This window comes from Anguilla anguilla, chromosome 1 (assembly GCF_013347855.1).
Source record: "Anguilla anguilla isolate fAngAng1 chromosome 1, fAngAng1.pri, whole genome shotgun sequence".
Lineage (NCBI taxonomy): Eukaryota > Metazoa > Chordata > Actinopteri > Anguilliformes > Anguillidae > Anguilla > Anguilla anguilla.
In genome coordinates, this window is record NC_049201.1 from 50,003,864 (window position 1) to 50,024,479 (window position 20,616).

The 20,616-nt window shown below is 47.9% G+C and overlaps 1 protein-coding gene across 1 annotated transcript in view; it reads left to right on the forward strand.

Moving 5' to 3' along the window:
- The window catches only part of LOC118212693 (vacuolar protein sorting-associated protein 13B-like), a 303,731-nt gene that overhangs the window by 96,140 nt on the left and 186,975 nt on the right, over positions 1 to 20,616 (forward strand). The window contains 2 exon segments of the mRNA XM_035390874.1: positions 3,736 to 3,870; positions 5,300 to 5,479. Of these exon segments, the coding sequence (XP_035246765.1) occupies positions 3,736 to 3,870; positions 5,300 to 5,479 (315 nt within the window).

The following is a 20,616-nucleotide window of genomic DNA, read 5'->3' on the forward strand; positions in this document are numbered from 1 at the left end:
GGTGAAAACTCCCCTCTTAAAAGCCATGCTGCTTACCCGCGACTTTGCCTGGCCATCGCGGGATATCGCATTCCAAAGGGGGATAGGTGGGGCCACCGCCACCCGTCGCACCAGGAAGGCTCCTCCCCCTCCGACGACAGCCGAGTATCACTTCAAACGGGGCTGCAGGTTGCGCGCGCGTGATTGAGGGGCTGCTTTCGGCGGTCCCTGGGCGCAGATGTCCCCCTCCGTAACCCTAGCCCACCGTCGAGGGACCCATTCATCAAAAACAGATGCCATCGGGCCCGCGCCCGGGCACCGGCGGGCCGCCCGAGAGGCCGCGCGGCTTAAAGAGGCCCGTCCGACAGCCGGCGGCGAGGTGTCCGGCAATTTCCACGGCCGTTTGGGGAGGGCCTGCTGCGAACGGGCCCTCAAGCTCCAGACAAATGACAGAAAAGAGCTGTCCAAAAAAGACCTAATCGAGTCCTCTCTGTCCCTGGCCAGACTCGGATGATTTATCCAGGCTGCCGGCAGTTCCACCCCCTGCCTGAGCGCCTGGTCGTTTAAGTGGATGCCTCAGAACGAGAGCCCGTGTCCTTCCGGGACCGCGGCCCGCTGGGTGCGAGGTGGAAGCAGGCCTCTCGGCAGGGGTGCGCCGAGGACCCCGAACGATTTGGTCATCCTCAGACAGCGAAGATATCCATCAGCCTGCAGATGGGAGCCCAAATGAAGCGGAGAGAAGCGCTTGACCTGGCTCGATCTCCCGTGCTTTTTAAACCCCGGAAATCTGGAGCCCGTCCAGAGCCTGCTGGAGAATAATGAGCTGGAGCGAGGCCACGTAGCGTGGTGCTTTAAGCCCCTCTGGCAGGGCCCATAACTGCTTTATTGATTCAGTATTAATAGCTGCTATTTATTAGCATTTTGTACATCACTCTTAAATACTTTCCACGAGCGGCTTGGTTAAAGCGTGGTGCTGCTGCCGCTTTAAAAACATCGGTCGAGGTTCTGCACGGGGGTGCCCTTGACTGTTTGTCGGTGGAAATGTTATTTTTGTCTCTCCGTGGGATGGAAAATAAACTGAAAATTAGTTATGATTGGAATAGATTATATAAGAGTTTAGCAACTATGCTTGTGGTAGAAAATGTATTCCGCTGGATTTCCTGTCAGGGGCTCATAGCAGTGTGTCTGAAAACGGAGAAAAAAGGCCTTGGTGCTTGGGGTTGCCAGATTCAGAATTTGTGAAAACCAGACGCCATGCACAGGCACACAATTGGGTAGCTTTAAGCTTCATGGTGAAACAGAGGGATAAGGGGGAGTTTCAGAAACCAATCATTGACTGGAGGGGATAAGGAGAATGAGGGGAAAAAAAAGGTGTAACAGTCCCTCATCAGTGGAGATGGAACATGGAATTCATTACAAAACTAGTGGTCAAATTTCAATCAGTTCAGACCGAACATTTATATTGTCCGGTCGGGACCACAACCCGAACCTGTGCAAATGATTTGAAGGCCGAACATTCGGTCCCTAACCGGGCATCTGGCGCCCCTCGGCAGGGCAGGCGTTTGTTCTGTGTGCCTTTCGCCCTCGTGAGGGGGATACGTGTGGCAGGCCAGCATTCGCGGCACGCATGCCTGTGGCTGCACCGGCTGGAGCGTGGCTGTGGGGTTTCACCCTGCGAAGCGCCGCTCCGCTCTGGTGGGGTAGGGAGCCTTCCCACCTCGGCCCTGTGCGGTGTCACATGGTACACACAGCGCCAAGCAGGGCCGGGCTTCAGCGGGGTGAACAGAAATCTCCATTACTCAGTGCGAGCAGGTGTCTTTTACACAAGGCTAAACTGCCAATAAACAACACCCTTCTACCATGACCGGCATCTATTTATGTCAGCCTCAGCCTTGCAGTATAGCATTTATTTGAGTTACTGTAACTCTCGTAACATTTCATACCGGCTGTTTATTTGATGTTCGCCCCATCTCACTGCATGCTCTTTCCCTTGCTCATTAATAAAATAATATTAAATCCTTTCCATGTCAATAATTGGCACCTACACTGGTTTCACAAATTTTACAAGAAAATTAAATCCAGGTTAAGTGGTTGGTCTGTAATGTAACAACCATTTGAGCCCAAGGTGGACAAGAGCCACTAGTCTATACTTTCTTTGATTTAATTTTCAAATACTTTATTTGAATAGAAATAAAGTTAATGACATGAATTTCGTTTATACTTGTACATTTTGAACATTTTGAAAAATAAATAAAAAAAAAACAGAAAATTTTGTCCCCAACTTGTTTTTTTTCTGTAATTTGGAATGATGACGCACGTTGTCAGACCTGTGTCCTCCATGCATGGTGCTCTGTTCAGATGAACGCAGACTTGTACACTTGTACGTGCCCTTGTCTGAGCTGAGCACTACCAGTCGTCTCTCCTCCTCACTCTGCAGTCCACTGGTTGAACTGTGTAGTCCTTACGACCAAGGAGTACACATCAAACATAGCTGGCTCAGGAGTTCCTCTTACGAGATGTGCCATGGTCAATCCTGCTAACTAGAACCCAGGGTGACCGTAGTCCTCCTGGCCAGCAGTGGTCAGCAATGGCTCCGTCGAAATTCGATACCAGGCCGTGGACGCGCCCTTACACTGAGAGCCACGGTGATTTAGTACGACACACCGCTCAACAGCACCGTGAAATAGAACACGTCTCGGGGTGTCCATTTTAACTGCGTCAGTCGATATGTTCTGTATCGCGTCCAAGCGGCACAGCCTGAGCGAGGAAGCTCCTGGGACAGTCCGGTTTGGAACAACGGTGGACATTGTCCAGGTTCCACGTCAAAAAATATTATATCGAAAAATACGACCAAATAAAAGAGCCACCCTCTGTGCCTTCTGGTCTTCCGATGCATGTACACGCATACGTACATATCAGGAAACCCGTTTACAGTGTAACTGTATCTTAGTGCAACAGGAGACGCTCAGGAAGTATGTAACTTGTCCTGAGATGGTGATGACAGATGGTGCCAATATTTCTGTTTGGCTTTTTCTTCTCTCCTGCCATTGAACTTCAACGCCAAACGTAGCAGTGAGTCGGACCGCGGCTACGCGACCTAGCGGGTTGCGTGACCTGAAGGAACGGACACACTGCCGCGGTAAATTCTAGAACAGCGAAGTTAGCGAAGATTAATCTTGTAGATCTCCGCTCCGCCCATCCGACGGTGCCGTCGTTGACTTTTGAGTGTTTGCTGCTCTTGCTGGTCACCCTGAAATTTGATGATGCTGCAGGTTTGGTTTGAGAGAGAAATGCTTACGTGCGTTTGTCTGTGTGCGCAGCTCTTCCCAGGAATTTCAACCAACGTCTCCTAATCTGTTCCTGATTTTACTCAGTTTGTGTTTTCTGCCATCTGTCCCCCCTGCCCTCCCTCTCCCTCACAGTCTGTTGTTGAATGCATGCTAGCTCTGTGACTCGCTGCTGCTGCATTGGCAATGCAACTGGCAAAAGTGACTGAACCCCAGCCTGCCCCAGCACCCCGCAGACAGGTTCATTAGCAGCGACGCGCTAACGTGCCTGGGAACCAGAGGGGCGCAGGGATGGCCTCTCCCTCGCTCCCTCCCTCCCGGGCATGTTTCGCAGGCCTGACCTGGGCGGGAGAGCACCTGGCGAGGTGGTGCAGGGGACCAGTGGAAGCGCGGCGGAGTCGCTGGGCGGAGCGCGGCCCGGGCGCTTCATCGCGAGCGCGACGCTTCATCCCGCGTTCTCTTTTATTAGGTGCGAAGTCTCCGAGCCCGTGGCCGACCCTGGAGGGCTCGGTGCAGAACGTGGAGCTGAAGTGCTGCAGCCGGGCGGCGGTGCGCTGCGCCTCGGGGACCGTGGGGGCCCTAAAAGTGTGCGCCAGAACCCCAGGTGTGTGCAGCTGCGCCCGTTAAACTTTACGGCCCGCGCTGGAGGACCGGCCCGGCCTCCTCTTTTACAAGCCCGGCCGCTCCCAGCCGGCTTGGCTTACAGTGTGTGTCTGTGTGTCGTCGCTGTCATCGGGAGGGCCGCTCTCCAGGGGAATGCTATCATGGGCCCCGCCGTTCCTCATCGGGTGGGGATTGAATAGCCATGCTGCCTTCCCGCTCCTCAGAGGTGTAGCATGTGCAGCATGTGATGTTCATCTCCGGACATTTTCTATATGAAGGAAATGTCCTGACGGGGAAATAAAATACCACCCAAAAATGGGGCCTGGGGAAGTGCTGCGGAAAAGTGTTTCTGTGCCCCATTGTTACATATGTTAGTGTAAAGGTCTGTGCCCCAATGTTACAGATGTTAGTGTAACAGTCTGTGCCTCAGTGTTACAGATGTTAGTGTTAAAGTCTGTGCCTCAGTGTTACAGATGTTAGTGTAAAGGTCTGTGCCCCAATGTTACAGATGTTAGTGTAACAGTCTGTGCCTCAGTGTTACAGATGTTAGTGTTAAAGTCTGTGCCTCAGTGTTACAGATGTTAGTGTAAAGGTCTGTGCCCCAATGTTACAGATGTTAGTGTAACAGTCTGTGCCTCAGTGTTACAGATGTTAGTGTTAAAGTCTGTGCCTCAGTGTTACAGATGTTAGTGTAACAGTCTGTGCCCCAGTGTTACAGATGTTAGTGTAATAATAGTCTGTGCCCCAGTGTTACAGATGTTAGTGTAATAATAGTCTGTGCCCCAGTGTTACAGATGTTAGTGTAAAGGTCTGTGCCCCATTGTTGCAGATGTTAGTGTAACAGTCTGTGCCTCGGTGTTACAGATGTTAGTGTTAAAGTCTGTGCCTCAGTGTTACAGATGTTAGTGTTATAGTCAGTGCCTTAGTGTTACAGATGTTAGTGTTAAAGTCTGTGCCTCAGTGTTACAGATGTTAGTGTTAAAGTCTGTGCCTCAGTGTTACAGATGTTAGTGTTAAAGTCTGTGCCTCAGTGTTACAGATGTTAGTGTAACAGTCTGTGCCCCAGTGTTACAGATGTTAGTGTAATAATAGTCTGTGCCCCAGTGTTACAGATGTTAGTGTAAAGGTCTGTGCCCCATTGTTGCAGATGTTAGTGTAACAGTCTGTGCCTCGGTGTTACAGATGTTAGTGTTAAAGTCTGTGCCTCAGTGTTACAGATGTTAGTGTTATAGTCAGTGCCTTAGTGTTACAGATGTTAGTGTTAAAGTCTGTGCCTCAGTGTTACAGATGTTAGTGTTAAAGTCTGTGCCTCAGTGTTACAGATGTTAGTGTTAAAGTCTGTGCCTCAGTGTTACAGATGTTAGTGTTATAGTCAGTGCCTTAGTGTTACAGATGTTAGTGTAACAGTCTGTGCTTGGTTCCTGCTGCAGGAGCAGCTGAGGGGGGGAAGGAGAAGCTTGTGCCGCTGATCCAGGGTCCTTCTGACACCAAAGAGCTGCACATGAGGAAGTGGCTGAACGAGATCCGCAAACCCGAGTCCCTGCTGGCCCCCGACCTCCTGGCCTTCTCCATACAGGTGCCCCAGCAGGGAGAGGACTGCCGCAACTCAGGTAAGACCCCCGTCTCCTCTCACTGCTAATGACGTTTATCATGACTGCGTATGCAGCCTGCCGTCAAACTATGGGCTCAATGTGGTCCAGAGCTGGTTTCTGTGACACGTGAACTCAATGTGTGGGTCTGCCAGAGGCAGCAAAGCTGCAGCTAAACCTAAGGCTAAGATCCCTGAAGTTCCTGGTGCTCGGGGAAGGCCTATCTGCAGGTGCCAAAGCAGGCTCTGTTTGCGGCCTACAGCCTGCATCCTGCGTTTCCCCAGCCTTACTCTGGGTGAGGGGGAGGGAGGCGTCCCGCTCTGAGAGAATCCTGAATACCAGGCCTCCGTCGCTCTCTGCACGCCCCCAGATCCCAGGGACCGCAGCTGGGCCTCTGCAGCTCGCTCCAGGCCTCCTCAGGTCACTGTCCTCCGTGTCGGAGCGCGGCCCCCTGGGGGAACGCGCCGGATTCACGCTCCTGGAAGCTCTCCGCGGAAGCGCTCGCCGCCCACGCCGGGCCGTTTCTCCCGAACGCGGGGCGGCACGTCCCCGGGACTCCGCGCGGGAGAACGCTCCCCTCCCTGGCAACGAACCCGGCGGGGCGGAAGGGGAGCGGAGACCGCGTGTAAAAGGATCTCCCGCGCGCATTAGCGCAGCTTGTCTCGGGACGCTAACGGTACATCACCGCGCAGATTAGCCGCGCAGCCCCTGCCTTAAGCCCCAAAGCCGGGCCCTGAATCAGAGCTCGCCTCCGGCCCTCGGGACGTCACCGGTGACTGAGAGCCGCCTTCGAGCGCGAGCAGAAGAAGCCCGTTCAGTAAGATGATAACATCATTTAGAAAAGGAAGAATTTGCTCAGCGGACCAGAAACAGGAATCTGAAGAACAGTAATCCTCTTCCTTTCGAAAGCCTTTCCACATTTCAGACAGCCTGTCTCAGTCCAGAAGCACTTCATTTGCTCTGTCTTTCAACACTTCATTTAAAAAAAAAATGGAATACATTTTATAATTTTAATAAAAATGGGGTTATTTTTTACAGACATCAAAATACAACAAAGTGAGGAAATTGATTCTAATCAAAAACTAGTAACATTGACTCGCTTTTATGCATAAAAACTAACAACTAGTGCTGGGCTTTAATGCAAAAATGAATGTGGACAAATATTGGCTTAAACATTTCTTAAATTTTCTTGCAGTGTGACAAATGAGTCAAGTTTAATTTAGAGTATTTGCTGTTGCTGTTCGCATTATACTCGATAAATGTTCAAAATCATATTGGGTGTTTCTGACAAGGAATGCTCTTTTTACAAATCGCTCTGACTCTAGACTCACTCGTGTTCTTTGATCGGTTTGCCGATCAATACACCTTAAACACACTGTGTGTATTGTAAGCATTGATCCAATCAGATTTTGTGAGAAGGCGAGGGAGGTGGAGGGAAGATGACTCTGAGAAACCGTTTTTATCTCCTGCTTTTTGTGGGAACGGAAGCCCCTCCCCTCGATGATGTCACTCCTCTGAGAAGAGCGTCCCTGGGACCGGACCTCCCATGGTGACCGTCTGTGGACTTCACATCGGGGGCTTCGCTTCAGGGGCGCGTTCATCTGACGCCAACGCGTAAAGCGCGCGCACGTGGTGTACCCGCCGAGTGGGGGGGGGGGGGGGCGGAGTTTCTTTAATCTCACTTACACCTGTCGGTACAGGGCAGGCCAGGCGTGGGGTAGCCGTTCCCCTTCTGAGCCCTGCCAGAGAGCCCTTTCTCCAGCGCCGGAGCGCGTCATTGTTCCGACCGACACCTTTCTCTCCCGACGTTCGGCTTTGAAGGTCCTGAGAACTTAGCGGGCGCTCGCGCACGGCGGCGGGCCGCTGATGGGACGCGATCGCGCGGCTCTTAAAGATGTGAAGCGCAGAGCGCGGAGCGCCCGGCTCCCTGGGACTGCCTCGCAGTTCAGCCTCTGCGATCATGACATTTTAAATCACTGGAGCCCTTGGCTCGGAGATCAAACGCGCCTTATTTTCCCCCAGGGGCCCTTCTTGACTTTATTTAGCTCCCCCCCCCCCCCGTCTTCCCCGCCACCATCATTAAGCGTTCAGTGAAAGAATGAAGCGTGCTGCCTGACTTTAACTGCGCGGAGAGACTATTAGAACGTAATAAGCAACAATCAATTTTTATTTTTGCCATAAATGCTATTAGGAGCTTCTGGCTGCAGCGTGACGCTGGTCTTGAGGGCGTGCTTGGCCTCCGCGCGCCTTCGGTTCCCATCCCGCCGTGCTCGCGACCCGGCGTTTATTCTGGAAACGGAGAACGCGTCAGTTTTAATTAGCTCATTTACCCCGGTGGGTTGTTTCAAACTTTCATTGACGTGAGAAAGCGTAGTTGGTGGTGTTGAGGGGGGGGCACTACCGGTCCGTGGTCATCCTGTTGCTTTTTCCCCTCCTCACGTCCCTGCACAACTTCATGTCTTAATGTTTCTGACAAGTTCTGGAAATTGCAGTTGCGCACATCATTTATGAATCCTTTAATTGCCTCAACGGCTCATTTTCCAAATCCCACAAATTTTTTTTTCGGAAGTGAAGACTGCGTAATTTTCGTAGTACTGATCTAAGAAAACGTCCCCACAGATGCACAGAAACGTGGAGGGCTTTGCCAGATCCCTCACTTCAGTTTTACAGAACCTTAAAGTGCTATCCAAACACTAAAGGTTAATTGCCTTGAAATTACCGTGAATATTTTCGCTGCATAAAATATAGTTTTTTTTAAATGGCCCCTAATCTGTCTTTTGGGGTTACAGTTTTTAAATTTTTTTTTTTTAACTATGAAAATAAGCTGCTTTTGAATTTGACCATCTACATCTGGTTTGTGTCTAATTGTTTACTAGGGAATTAAAAGAAATTCCAATTTACTTAGAAAATGGGAGTTGAATCTTGAAGAAAAAAAAACTCCTGTAGCTCCAAACCAATCTGTTTTCGTTTAATGGAGCTGAGGTTGGAACACACTAATAAATTACACACAATTAGAGGCGTTGGATTTATCACAAAAAGAACTGAGCGGCAAGGCTTTGAAAAGGCTCGAGGACATTTTTTCCCCCTTTTTCCCCATCTTTTGTGGACACAGAGAAATTACATGAAATACTTTGATATTCAGCCTTAACCCTTTGCAGTCAGCGTGGAGCCGTAATATGAAATTCATGCGCTGTTAGGGAGGTTATGCCAGACTTGGTCTGTTTTGCTAAAAAAAAAAAAAAAAAAAATTTGGGCTGTTGAAAGTCTGAAGCGTTGGGCGTCTGAAAATCAGCGTTGCGTTTCTGTTTCCGATATGATGACTAATGAGAGATCAGTGCCCGCGACTGAAGTCACGCCAGGAGCAGACGAAGCTTGAGATCAGCGCTGAAGGAGACTGATCGCCAGCGTGCGATGGAAACTTCCTTCCTCCGCTGAGGGAGTGTACGCTGGGTCACTCATCGCTAAAGCACGTCCAAGGCGGGTCAAAGGTCGCGGGTAGCGTTTTTTTTATTTCCCCCCCCCGTGCGTGGGTTTTTTGCGGCGGCGACGTAACCGCGCGGCGGGCGGGAGGCATCCAGACTCGGGCTGGGAAGCGGAGGGGGCACGGGGACGTGTGAGGAGCGGGACCCGCGCGTGAACCCGGGGCGGGCGCGCGGGCTGCAGGTGTTGGCCCCGTCCCGTCCCGCCCCGCCCCGCGGGGACTTTATGATGCCAGATCATAGGGAAGAAAATGCATGTGTTCTCCCCCGGCACGCCAGCAGCTGCGAGACAATGATTTATGCTTTTCTCAGAACTCTGGGATTTCAAAATGCTACATTTAATCAAATGCACAGAAAGCAGAGCAAATGTTAAAGATGTTCCATATAAAGGCTGGAGGTTTGATCTCTTTACCATACCAGGCGAGCTGTGGGAATACAGGAACAAAGCGATCTTTAATCTTAATATAAACGTATTGAAGAAGATTATGAAAGCAACGAGGAATTAATCCTTTGAGAATGCTGCGTGCTCTAATACTAAACATATTTTGCCTCCTAATTACTTTTAAACCTGTTTTCTCAGATTATTGCCCTTATAAGAGACAGATGGGAACAGAATGTCTTGAAGTTGTGGTGTTCATTCACGAAGTTGCAGAAGTTGTAAAGAACTTGATAGCGTTTACTAGATTCCAAGTTTTAGCTCTCTCAGAATTTTACATGCACCGATGTCCACTTATTAAGCTTTGACACTTTCAGAGTGAAATGTTGAATATTTGCACATAGATTACTTCTACCGTAAATTGCATCTATTGAGTTGGAAAATAAACAATATTGATTGTACAAGTACATACAGTATATGTATTCTTATAAAACATGCATATAAAGATATTGGTATCATCACTTTTATCTGTATGACTATGTGTGGTACATTTATGTACATGTATGTTTGCCCTTGCATACGTGGGTGTGCAGTCCTTCTTCTGTGTGCTCGCACGTGTGAATATTTGTGTGCTTGAGCGTGTTTGCATGCGTGTGCATGTCCATAGTCCATATGGATGGTCCTACCTCACCCAGCAGCTCAGAGACTAATGAGAGCAGGTGGGATTGAAAGGGAGCTTTTCTTTTGATGTGCCCCTGAAAGACCTCCAGTCCAAATGACTCCTTGTCCTGCACCAGCACGTCTGAAACTGGATCCCCAGATGGGCCAGCTGAGAGTCCCGCTGCCTCCCACGGGAGACCCCCCCCCCCTCCCCCCCACCACCTTCTCCCATTTGAGGACTTTAAAAAAAGCACCTCTGTTGGGTCTGTGGGAAAATCAGACCCAGGAAAAGTGCTCGGTTGGGTGACCCGAATGTAAAGATATCGGCATCGTAAAGGTCACTGACTGACAGAACATATTTCCTATGGGCTATGTATGAAATGATGACTACTAAGTAAAACACTGGTACTTTCCCAAGGAATGTCCTTTCATGCAGGCCTGAACTACTTGAACAAATGTAAACAAAACAAAAAACTGGGAAAAAACTTTTTTTCTATTTTGTGATATTGTCTACAATATTCATATCAATTGAATATCAGTTGATCCGAGTGCATCATAGTTATCTTTGTGCTTTGACGTAACAGAGAGCGCATTATCTTATCTCACAGCACTCATTGCATTTCATGTTTTATTTACTCTATGGGGCATTGGCTCACACCCTCTTTGTTTTGGTGCTCTGATATCTACTGTTGATCTTTAGATATAGCTGTGTCTTACTCAGGGAGCCATGGGGATGACCTTATTTGAAAAGATGTTTACCCTTTGCGTTGACTACTTTCCCCAAAGGCGTATTTTCCCCCCCTTCATTTACTGTTGGTCTTTTTTGGAGTTATATAAACAACTCTGGAAGCTGGGAGGCCTGGGTGACCTTCTGGTCGGCCTTCAATCTGAGAAGAATAACTCACGACTGCCGTGCGGCATTCGAAGGTTAGAGTCGCCTTCAACTTGCAGGGGCTGCCTTAACCTCACACTCGTCCTTGATGGAACAACCGCTCGATGCTCAATTTCACTTGACACATCTGAGGCTCAGTGCCGTATCTTCTCAGATATCTTACCGTGTGGGCTCATTTGGCACCAGGGTCTGGTTTTTCAGCCTGAACTTACGGTGCGGTTGTTACCGTTTGTGTGTTTAAGAAATTGAGAAATTAACCGAAACGTTACTGCAATTGTATCGTTTAGGTATCGCCATTGTAAGCCGGGAGTAGAGCGAGGAGCGGCAAATCTGAGCGATTTAACCGTACTTTGTAGTTCAGTTAAGCCGGCTAGGTCAACTTTGATAAGTTGCTAAGCGTGTGGAGAGCAGACCGAGCTGCCAAGTGCTTTAGTACGAAGTGGAAAAATGGCTAATCACAGTCAGGGGAAATTAGCATCACGGTCCTGCAGTGGTCCCAATACCATGTGAAGTCCCAGCCCACTTTAGAACGCTCTCACGGAACTTAAGAGCGTTCTGAAGCCCGTATGCGGGGGATGGTGGGTGGTGGGGCTTGGGGGGGAATGTTTGAGGGGTGTGTGGTGGGGGGCGGTTCCTGAAACAGTTAAGTGGTGTTTAAAGCTTGAAGGGATACAGTGGTCACGCTCACAGCGATCTGGAGATAAGTGTCATCGGCTATCAGGGGGAGGGCGGATCGGAACCTCCAAGTGTGAACAGAGGTCATTCTGGGTCAATGGCGTTTCTCGTCCATGGGGTGAATGCCGGTCTAGAAAGTGAGGGAAAAAGTGGCTGAGATAATTGCCCTCCCCTGAAGACACCGCTTTTAACACGTACGAGCATAAACACATTTTTGTGAACGCAGTTCCGAGCTTAAAATGTCACATTATTCCTAAATATCCCTTTGTTTTTGGTTTCAAAATTGTTTTATGTTCTTCAGCTGCAGCAGTTAAATGATTTCTGACTTTGACTGAACGAGGGGGAAGGACCTCACCTCATTATTGAGGAAAAAAAATGGCCATACTTCATTTGAGTTATCTGTTCCACCTCGGAGCTCCTAATTTCTTCAGTGTCTGACATATGCCTTTTAAAATCCTGGGAAAGCAAAGTCCTCTTTGGTTGTCAGGAGGCTGCACCCTTGGCTACCGAACAGCTGGAAAATTTTGATCTTGCTTGTCAGCTACTGGGTGTAATGTAATTCTCAGGGCACTGGGATTCATTTCCCACAAAGGTACAATTCATTTTTAATGTTTGTCAGAGAGACACTTAACAACCCGCCTTTACGTAAGTCCGCTCAAGAGCTTTGACTAACTTTTCAAGTGCACTGTGACTGCTGAGTTACTGGAGTGAGTAATTATAAATTCAGCTTTCGTAAAAAGGCATTACATTTTCCTCCGAGCTCTTTGCCAGCTGGACTCTCTTTTTTTCTTGTTCCCCTGCTCTCCTGCAGGAAAAAGGAGCAGGCTAGCTAGCTCGAGAGCGGCGCTCAAAGGGGAATTTCTGGCGCTTTTCACGCTGTGTTGACCGCGGACACACATGCTTACTGATTATTCAAGTGTACGCTGGTAATCCTTCGCCTTCCATGTAGCTTAAAACTGTTTACACTTTATCCAGGGGAGACTGAGTAGCGAAAGGTCAATTTTGTTAACCTTATCTAATTGAATGTTGCCATTGGATCAAAGGTCGGCGCATTCCAGACGGTCAGATCCAACACCGCGCTGCTCAATCAAAACAGGCCGCCTCTCCCATATCACTTAATCAGGGGTTTCGGATTAATTCCCGCAAATTGAGAGGGATTTCCGTGGATATGTGCTGCTGCCGATCATGGTGTCGGCCTTTGCTTTTCCAAGTTTTCCCTTGCTTGCGTTTCTTATAAGGCATTAACGATGGCTTTGCCGAGGCATGCATTTAAAATGAATTTGTGCATTTGAGATGTTGTTTCTTTTTGGTGATCAGGATCATATGTCAATTAATGCGGAGCTTCATTTTTTAATTGGATAAGTTTTCATTATGAATTTTTATCTTTGAATATTTATATATTTTAGTGGGTATTTATTTACGCAGGGTGCTGGCACTGTAGAACCAAGTGTTGTTTCAGAAACTTGTAATTATCTTTGTATTTTATATGCTAAATTTGTAAATATTTTTATGACTATTTTTAAATATATATTGACGTCTGTACTTTAGACAATGTTCAGACACATGCACGGTGAATCTAAGTGATATAAATTTTTATTTAACAATGATCAAATCAGAAATTTTTCTTGTGGCTTAAGTTCATCTCGGTTACGCTTGATTAGTCTCATATTGGGATTAGCGGAGATCATCTGAGCATCTGTGGAGTCGTATTGCTGTTGGCACTTTCACACAGATAATCAGCTGCGATGTCAGTTCCTGACTTTCGTCCCCCCCCCCCCCCTTCTAACTACTGTTCTGCTCATGATCAAGAGACAAGCTGTCATAGTTTCATATTACCAGACAGTTAATCATTCAAGGAAAAGAAGAAAAAAGCTAATATCACAAGCCGGCCAGATGCATCTAGGGCGTATAGTGGGTTGCTTTCTCTGTGCTGGTAGCGGAACAAATTGGAGTTTCCCTGGTTGAATGAAGATACCCAAACACGGGGCGGCGTGGGAGGGATGGGAGCTCATTAGCTTCCTCACAGCTTTCCCATGGTCCTCCGCCATCGCCTGTCGGCTTTCGTTTCGGAAATTTCGGAAGACGCGCAGCAGTAATTTACCGTCATTTCTTCGAAAGAAGAGTTTTTCCTTTTAAAAAAACAAAACAAATCAAAAGGCTCGGGGGTGGGGGGGGGGGGGGGGGGAGAGAAATAGTGGAGATTCTTTGATGCTCATGTGGGATTCATTTCAGATTGTTCATTGAGCTGTTGTTAATTAACCTAATTAAGGCATGCTGGTGTTGCGGGTGGATGGGTGGGTGGGAGGAGGAGGGGGGGTGGTGAGAGAGATTTCTCACAGTTATGGTGGAATAAAAGACGTGTAATTAATGGAATCAGCCAGTAGGAACTGGGTCTCTAAGGCTGGATGAAATGGAATGTGACACTGCCTGCTCACCGAATTATCCCATCTCAGTGGTGCTAATTACGAGGATCCCCTCACAAAATGGACTCTTAAACAGAGCAAAGTGCCACAGGGCCCTCAAGCAAGGTAGCAGTCCTCCACACAGGCACAAAATGGATGACACAACACTGCTAGACCTGATTTTGAAATTGCCGTAACCGTACCCAGTGCCCGCCGGGGTACTCGTGTAGACGTAGTCGCTTCAAGAAGCCCAGTGGAAGTGACAGAGAAGGAACTTGAAAGTGTTCCCTGTCTTGCTGTCCAAACGTATTTCTCTCTTTGGACAAAAAAGCTATTATCTGTGCCACTGTTCATTTGCGAACAGTGGCACAGAGGTAGTGTTTATAATCACCGTACTCTGCATTAAATTTCACGTTTCCATTTTACATTTCCATCCTTTTTTATTTCCTTTTTTTGAAAAAAGTAGCCTCAGCCTGGAATGAATTGCTCAGAGCAAATTTACCAGAATGATTGGCATAGAAGACTCCGCAAGGCAGACTTGGGGAAACGAATGCTTCTGTGCTCAACAAGCAGCGAAGCAGCTTTGGTTGCCAGGTATCCAAATGAGTGATTGATAAAAGCTGTTCGCATCAAATGCCAACAGCTCCACTGGGGAGCTTTCTAAACCCCGTCCCTGTCATGCTCTTCTGGGAGAAAGTGGTAACGTTTAATCCCTGTGTGTCCCTCTGTGTGTGCATGCACAGTTGCTTCTTGAGTTCATTCATTTTCTTGTCTGCGGTTTTTATTCATATTGAATCGGGAACCTCACGCAGCGCTTCTTGTTATCTGCAGTTTCTGCTCTGAGGTCACCCCGAGGCCTTCACTCTCTCTGAGCATGTTTTTAACCCTCTCCCTCCTCCAGACAGGTGGATAAGACGGGTAGGGGAAAGGGTTAATTTGTGCACTACACTCTTTTGTGTGTGTGAAACTATGATTATTAGGGATAAAACCCACTGCATTTTTCCCATGATTCCATGATGGGATCTGTTGAGTAAATGGCCACCCCGCTTTTTCCCTTGCCTTTTTCAGAAGATTTGGAAATGTTTAGGTTTGCTTGTGGCTTTGCTTGTTGGGTTTTGGATGGAGCCCCATTCCTTTCTCCCCATCTTCCAATCTGGCGACCAGAGTGACTGGAGGTCCTCTGGTTGCCCGTTTCCCCACACAGCTGTGATTTGGCTGCTGTGCAGAGCCGCCATTAGCAAATCAGTTGAGTGAAAAATAGCCACCCAAGGCAGGGTCTGGGTCCATGTGCGACAGTGTAGTATAATGTGTAAGGCACTGTTTTATGACCTAACGGTCGCTGGTTCGATTCCCTACACCACACCAGCCTTCCTGACCCATATGTAATTTAGCCATCATTCCTCCAGCTAATGCATACTGATTTATGGTGTAACTTTACTGAAACACTGGCAAGCAGGGCATCATTTAAGAGGGAACGCAGTGTAAGATTAGAAAATGATGGATGTCTGGATCTCCTTGAGAAATTAATAGAGAGAGGTGTCCGCTTGTTTAGTCTAGAGAGATTCAGTCATTTGTTTATAGAAATAGCCTTAGCTGGAATTACCTCGAAAGTGTGGGAATGAAGTAGGTTAATGGTTTGCTTCTGAGAGTACAGACATTGTAATGATTGGAAAGAATCAAATTGCAGTGAATGCAGGTGTTACCCCCAACCCTGCCCTCCCCATCTGAGGCTAAAACATTTGCACCTTCCATAACCCCCCCCCCCAGACAGCTCTGATCCCTAAACACCTCCTGCGAAACCATGGCAACACCAAAACCCTCGCTGTCCAATGGTCCCACTTAGAAGCAGGTTTTATTTTTAGCTCTTTCTTTGGCTGGGAAACGTTCTAAAAATAAAAGTAATCCAAAGTAATTAAGCCCAGCCCGTCATGATTCATGCGGCTCGTAGGTCCATGCCCATGGCTTGATCCTGTCAGGTGGGTTCTACACAAACCTTCACATGGGTTTTTGGGTTCCTCCCATCAGTTTGACGGCTGTTTTTGTGTGCCTACACTCGAGTGGAGAGCACAGTGTGATCCTGGTGTATGTATTTTGAATGCGACCCAACAGTGGTGCATTCGGGGCTGTGGCAATGGCTTATTTCTGCAACCTTTAAAGCACCTCACCCCTGGGAGAGTACCACCTCCTTCCTCCTACTTCTCCACTGATCCAGGATCATTAACTGGCCCGCTGGCTCATCGCTGACCAGGCCGAGTGCTGATCTGAAATCAGCAAGGACCGCAGCGAGACCGGGGGATGTCATGGCCCTTTGTTCCCCCTGAACCCTGGCAGAATTGGTAGCATTCATGTTGCGAGACTCTAAATGAGATGCACCTGGCTCCCCCCCCCCCACCCTCCATCTGAAACAGTTCTAAGCTATTTGGGTCTCTGGGCATGTGTTTTTTCCTCTTTTTTTGCTGTAGTCTCCAGACAGATGTCTTAATTGACAACAGAGCCCAGAAGCCATGCCATGTGGCATTATCGGGGATGAGTCAGTGAGTGCCACAGCGGCATTTCACCCTCAGAGCACCATGGGGCGGCGAAGGGGCATTTCGTCTGTCTGGGTTTGCAGACGGCTTGTTTGGTTTTGCGTACACCTAACGTCTGCCTGCAGCCGCACGTTTCGACTGTTAGAAAAGCACAAACTGGGCTGCTCTGGGAGTTATGAATATGGAGCCACTTTGCGGGGAATGCTGGTAATGTTAATAGCGCCGCGCGGCTAACACTAAAAGTCGTGCTCCCCTGATTTATTTCCCTCTGCTGTTTTGCAGCCCTTGTCACTGAGTGATTGAAGTCCGGAGTGCTAATGGGCAGTTCAAAAGACTCCAGGCCCCCAAAGCTTCACTTCTCTCCTCCTGCTTTATCTGTCTTTCTTTCCCTCTTTCCCCTCTCAATTCAATTTAGATCAACTTGCTTTATTGCCGTGACAGAGAAACATGTGTGTCGCCAAAGCACCATATAAGAGACTCATAAATTCATAATTATGTTTCAGAAGATCAATGAATTGAATACGAATGAAATCTACAAGCTAAAAGACTAAAAACTTTGAGATAAATGTGCAGAATAGGCATCATTTGATAATGAGCGGTAAGACTATGAAAGCCATTACTGAAGTCCTGACATAAAGCTCTTATAAATGCAAGTCAACCAACTGCCTGACTTTTATTTTTTATGCTTGACCCCCCTGTTTCCATCCCCGGTTTGTAATGCTGAAATGCTGAGTCGTTTTATCAGTGCTCATTGCTCTCCTCAGAAGCACGTGATGTCAGCTGCCACTTCTGACACTGCAGTTTGCATGTTGGACTCACACGGGCAGAGGAACTCGCCCAGCTAAAAAGAGCAATGTTTGCGTCATATTTTTCATATTTTACAATGATGGACTCGTGGAGAGGATGATTTAAACAATGTAGTTGTGGAAATGCATATAAACCGCCTTTTATTTTGTAACATCTTGGCCATGTACCAATGGTTGTAGCAATCCCACTGCCGTTTTGAAATGGAGAACTATTGTGCTGTTTCAGGCTATCCAAACTCCAGTGCTTAGGGCATGGAGTTCACATTTATCAGAGCCAAAAAAAAAGGTCTTTACACACCTGGGTGAAAGCAAATTCAGTAAAATGAAGCACAGCCACTACCTGAGACGGCACATTCGCTACAATCATAGTTTCTAGGTCAGTTTGGAGGTGGTGGTTGTAGTATAATTGCAGTGTATACGGTAGTGGTGTACCAATAGTGAGCATCGCTATAGCTATTTTTAGATAGCTAACTCGCTATCGTTTCTTCACACTGATTTAAAATGTAGCTAGCTTAGCCTCATTGCATTCTGCCAGTTTTGCAACGTCTAGCAGGACATCTCTCTTCGGACCTCCATCTCGTGCTGATCCCCGTTAATTCTCCTCCTCCTTGCCTGTTCCCTGTCCCGTGGACTCACAGCAGGCTCAAAATTGTATGGCTGTGGTCCTTCTTGTTCATAATTAATTATGTGTTTAACCTTGTCTGTCTACACTGTGGGATTAGTCTTTCTAGCTGGAAACTGTGTTGCAGCTTTTTTTGCTGTAGGGACTCTTGTATGCTAATTCACATCATCTGGGTTTTCCACTGCAATCAATTTGGGTGCGGCTAATGGCATTACAAAACTGTCCAGCTGTAATAGTGTCAGTTTTTCCAGAAATGTATGAAATCCCTTTGCTACATTATTTCCCTGTTTCACTGAGGATAACCCAAAAATTATTTGACAGGCGGATTTGTGGGTGTGTGACCAGCAGATGTCGCCGGTGAGCGGTGAGACAGTGTTAATCCCGGCTGACTGAAACCCTCCCATACATGGGAAGCACTAGAGCCTATAGTGCGCTGCCCTGTGTAGCTACTGGCCGGTCAGCACTGGTACGGTCCTGTTTAGTTACCAGGTCATCGGGCCCGTCCATGCACTAGAACAGTGCCTTAGCTGGATGAGCCACCCAGCAGCCCTGCCTCTACTGCTCTGAGAGGCCTCTGTCTATGTCTCTCGCGCTGTCCGTTTCCCTCTCTCTACCAGTCCTGTAGGCTACCGGGCCTTACACTCACTCACACACACAAATACACACACACCCACACACACACACACCCACACGCACGCACACACACACACACACACACACACGCACACACACCCACACACCCACACAACCACACGCACACACTCGTTGGTCGCTGGCTCTGCTCTGAGCCACACACGCGGACTGCTCGAGTCATCCTGACATAAAACATCAATGAGCCGGGTGAGGTGGGGGGAGCTTCAGAGCGGCCCGCCCATGCGCTCGCAGACCCCGTTAGACCCCGTTAGGGCCCTGACCCTCCGGAGCAGCCGCTTGATTTAGGGACCCTCCTGCCCGTCCCTGTATACACGCCCTGGGCCAGGCTGGGCCTGCCCCGCTGACCTGCTGCTCCTCTGCCCTCTCCCCCTCGTAAATGTGGCAGACCCATGCAGCCCAGGAATGTTAATGGAGAGGAGTAACGGGCCCACACCGAGGAGGTGACAGCCAGAGGAGGAGGAGGAGGAGGAAGAGTGGGGTCTCCTGCTCGAGGAAGATCGGTGACAGGCGTCCCGTTTCAATGAGTTACGGGCCGGGCCCGTCGTCCCGGAAACCTGACCCCGTGTGTGTCTGTAGGTGCCGACAGCCCCTTTCCGCTCGGTTTGATTCGATTTTGTGACGTTTGGTTTCAGTGGCATTTTAAAACAGCCGAAAGGGTCGCGTTTTATTGTGGCAACGGAGGACTTTTCGCCAGGTTACAGACTGGAGGAGCGCACCCGGCCTCATTCCCATGAAAGGGAGAGGTCGAATAGGCTGTGTGAGACAACGATACACTTGTCTGTTTCGAAACTCAGGTATTTGTATTTCCATCGCTGCTGAAATTGGACGATGACTTGAAAAGGCCTCAACTGCAACCAATTTATCAGACTACTTTTCTGTAATAAAAAGTTTTACCTGCAAATAATTTTTTCTCCCTTAGTTTTTCATCTGTCAATTCTGTTTTAATATTTAATATCGCCGTGGCACAAAGCCACACCATTAATAAAAAAACTTTAAAAAAACCAGAGCGGTGTCAGGGCTCAACAATGAGTGTGTGCTGGCTCAGAGCCTCTATGAGATTGGTTTGGCCAGGTGATTAAAGTAAATCTTAGGGTATTGGCCCGCTACAACTTTATTATAACGTTTCTGTAGCTATGCTTGCTTATCAGTAACTAATGTTACAGCTTGATCATTCATTAATATTTGTACCGATGCTTTCTTATGAATATTAATGTTACAGCCTGATCATTCATTAATATTTGCACCGATGCCTTCTTATAAATAACTAATGTTGCAGTCGTCCTTTCTATACTGAATAACTAAACCTAAACCTCACAGCTTGGTCATTCATTAATGTTTGTACTGACTAACATCTCAATCGGTTTGTCACAGGCTACTTACTTAAAAGATAAAACAGCTATGTACTGAAGACTAGTTAACATTAAAACAATAATGGTAGCTGTCTAGCTAACTGCTCTACCTTTATTTATTGCTAGCAGGCTAAGTGATTAAGAGGATGAACTAATTAGATATTAGTTGACTATGTTACCGTGACAATTTTATCCTTGGTTAAGCTGCAAGCTTCTCGTCTTGAAATGCGACATCCACAGGCAAAGTGCAGTAGAAGTCATCCATGATGTCTAACATTTCTCATCTATGATTGGCTGAAACCGCAACTAAACCGCAAATAACCTAATTTTTTTCGTACCAGTGCTGTAGATTGGCTTTTTGACTCTTTTTATTGCAAATAGTCTGTATAATTTCCTTAAAAAGTGATTGTATTTGTTTTGGCAGCTGGGCCAGTGGAAATGTACCTGGGGCAAGTAGAACACTGACCTACTGGCTCGACCGGGCCAACAGAAAAAATCCTTAACGCAGAGCACTGGGTGTCATTGTGTCGTGACTCATACATCTGCTGGGTTCGCTTTGACATCAGATCTATTTATGACATCAGGGGGAGAGAGCAGAGAGTGTCCTGGCCATGACAGGAATTAACAACCAAAACATTTGACCGTGAAACGCGATCCCGTGTCAGAACCTGTGGCGTTCAGCGAGCGCCCGTGACTGGGGCACTCGCACGTTTCC